General features: G+C 37.0%; 1 protein-coding gene across 1 annotated transcript; it reads left to right on the forward strand.

Moving 5' to 3' along the window:
• The first annotated feature begins 325 nt into the window (after nucleotides 1–325).
• Nucleotides 326–1,944, forward strand: LOC114713558 (anthocyanidin 3-O-glucosyltransferase 7-like). The gene has a single exon (XM_028898233.1). It carries the CDS (start codon nucleotides 390–392, stop codon nucleotides 1,749–1,751), a length of 1,362 nt encoding a protein of 453 aa, XP_028754066.1. The 5' UTR covers nucleotides 326–389; the 3' UTR covers nucleotides 1,752–1,944.
• Nucleotides 1,945–2,867: the final 923 nt, after the last annotated feature.

Below are 2,867 nucleotides of genomic sequence, written 5' to 3' on the forward strand. Positions count from 1 at the left end.
AGAACATATCATATTAACTGATTTAACGAATATTTTTAATTTACTCAAATTAGTTAATTAGATGTTACATTCTACAGTCAAGTTAAGAAAGCACATAATGTTAATTAACTGGCTGTCACAGTGATTGGAGTGCGGTTACAGCGTGAAGACGTGGGGGTTGTCAACCAGCGTCAGGTTGCTCATGTTGGAAAGTAAATCAACCACCGCTCAACATGACTACATCCATTTATTATTTCCTATGTTTGACCCATTACCCCATTATATATACATAGCCATATTAATGTCTCCTTTTCTCAGCTCCAAATCTTCATCTTCAAAACTATTCCTTTTTTTTTTTTGGTTCTTCTCTATTGTTTCATTTTCATATATAGGCAACCTTTTCGTTCAATATGACAAGTTCATCTCAGAACAAACATATTGCAGCCATTGTGTTCCCTTTTGGTAGCCATCAAGTTCCTTTCCTGAATTTAGTAATCAGGCTAGCACAAGCTTGTCCCAATGTCACATTTTCATTCATCAGCACTGCTAAATCCAACCAAACTCTCTTTTCCAGGCCAAGCATCCCAGGAAACATCAAATCTTATGATGTTTCTGATGGAATCGCAGAGGGACATGTCCTCGGAGCACATCCATTTGAGAAACTGAACCTGTTTCTTCAGGCTGGTTCTGAGAACCTCCAAAAGGGTATAGATTTGGCCGTTAAAAGCACAAATCAGAAAGTCACTTGCATTCTTGCTAATGCTTTTGTAACCCCTTCTCTTATAGTGGCTCAGAACCTGAATGTTCCTTGGATTGCACTTTGGCCTCCACTTTCAACTTCACTCTCTGTCCATTTCTACACTAACCTGATCAGACAACACTGTGCTGACAGAAACAAAACCAGATCCTTGGACTTCCTTCCTGGTCTGTCCCAGATTCGACTTGAAGACATCCCAGGCGACGTCGTACCACGTTCTGATGAAGAAGAGCCAGTGTTTTCAAAATCACTAGCTTCTATGGGAGAAGTACTGCCTCATGCCAGAGCAGTAGTAATTAGTTTCTATGAGGAACTTGACCTACCTCTCTTTGTTCAGGACATGAAATCCAAATTACAGTCTATGCTTTACATTGGTCCTCTTACTTTATCACCATCCGACACAAACATAGACACAAACATGGATCCAGATTGTTGCTTGCCATGGTTGGACAAGCAAGGTTCTAGTTCAGTGGTTTATATCAGCTTTGGAACTGTGGTGGCCCCACCACAACATGAGCTTCTAGAAGTTTCAGAAGCACTGGAAGCCAGTGGGTTTCCATTTCTATGGTCTCTAAAGGATGATCAAAAGAGTCTTTTGCCAAATGGGTTTGTTGAGAGGACAAATAAACGAGGGAAAATAGTGTCTTGGGCTCCTCAGGCACAGGTTTTAGCAAATGGGTCTATTGGAGTGTTTGTGACTCACTGCGGCAATAGCTCATTGCTTGAGAGTATGGCCAATGGAGTGCCCTTGATTTGTAGGCCTTTCTTTGGAGATCAAGGCATGGCTACCAGATTGGTTGAGGATATATGGAAGATTGGGGTCAAAATAGAAGGTGGGGTTTTCACCAAAAATGGATTAATTCAAAGTTTGAATCTGATTTTGGTGGACGAAGAAGGGAAGAAAATCAGAGAAAATACCTTGAAGGTGAAAGAGACGATGCAAAGAGCTTCTGGGGCAGGCGGCAAAGCTGAGCAGGATTTCAAGACTTTGGTGGAAATCATTAGTAGCTCTTAATGAGCTAAAGTTCATTTCAATCTTTGTTATTGACCAGGAAGAAATAAATGAGTCACGCTACTTATTTAAGGGGGGAAAAAAACAAAACAGGAGTCAAGCTTGGTTAATGAATGCTGCTTAATAATTACTATAAGTTTTCTTCTTGCTTCACGGGAGCTTTATTTTGTCATTTCAATGAAGTTATTGCTTTTTTCGCAGTGTATACGTATGAGAGAGTGTTTTTATAAGTTCGACTTTGAAATTTATAACTCCACTTGTTCTTTTTTTTAAAAATTTAAATTGAACTCACTAAAATTTCCCCTTCTCTCATTTTCTCTCTATTTCCCTCCAACCAAACGAGAGGTAAAGCCCAATATGTCTACTGCTGAAGAGGAAACACATTTCATTTAAAGGGCTATCCATGAAGCTGTAGAACATATATATGCTTCTCCTCCGAGGTTGGAACAGAAAAACTTGGTCCTCTGTTTAAAGGTTGGATTGGATGAATCAATTAATGTTGGAGCTTCTCTCTAGTTTCTCTCTCTGATCATGGCAGTGAAGGCACATTGGTTAATTTCTGCATGTTTTTTGCAAGACCACAGTGTAGGTAGTCTGCTAGGCATGACATTTGATTTCTGATTGAAAAAGAAAGTTAATTATTTCACATAGAACAAGAAATTTCGATAAAGTTAATTAACTTTAGGAATGCTTATCTGTCAAAGCACAAGCTAACTTTATATTTAAAACGAGGAAAATGAAGGGAAGAAATTTTTTTAAAGAGTTCAATTTAAAAAATAAGAAAAATGTGGTTATAAAATTTTAATAAAATAATATATAAGATAAAAGAGAAAGAAAAAATAATCAAAAGCTTTTAAATCCAACTCTTTAATTTCTTAGATTAAACTCATTAAATTTCTTCCTCCTTATCACTCCATGTTTCTCATGTCAAGTAGACCGTGGAAATACTCATTTTCCATTTTATCCACATGTTTGGATAGAATTGAAAGAGAATAGTTGAGATTTGAAATAATTAAAGAGGAATAGGCGTTTGAAATTTCAAGATAATTGTAGTAAAAAGTTTGCTTGGATTCTGATCAAATCCAAATCTATAAAATTTTATAAAGCTAAATAATTGAT

This window comes from Neltuma alba, unplaced genomic scaffold (assembly GCF_004799145.2).
Source record: "Neltuma alba isolate B1F8T4 unplaced genomic scaffold, ASM479914v2 tig00011435_pilon, whole genome shotgun sequence".
Classification (NCBI taxonomy): domain Eukaryota; kingdom Viridiplantae; phylum Streptophyta; class Magnoliopsida; order Fabales; family Fabaceae; genus Neltuma; species Neltuma alba.

Bases quoted from the DNA above. Each gene is read 5' to 3' on its own strand.
- LOC114713558 (XM_028898233.1), top strand. From the start codon at position 390: ATGACAAGTTCATCTCAGAACAAACATATTGCAGCCATTGTGTTCCCT.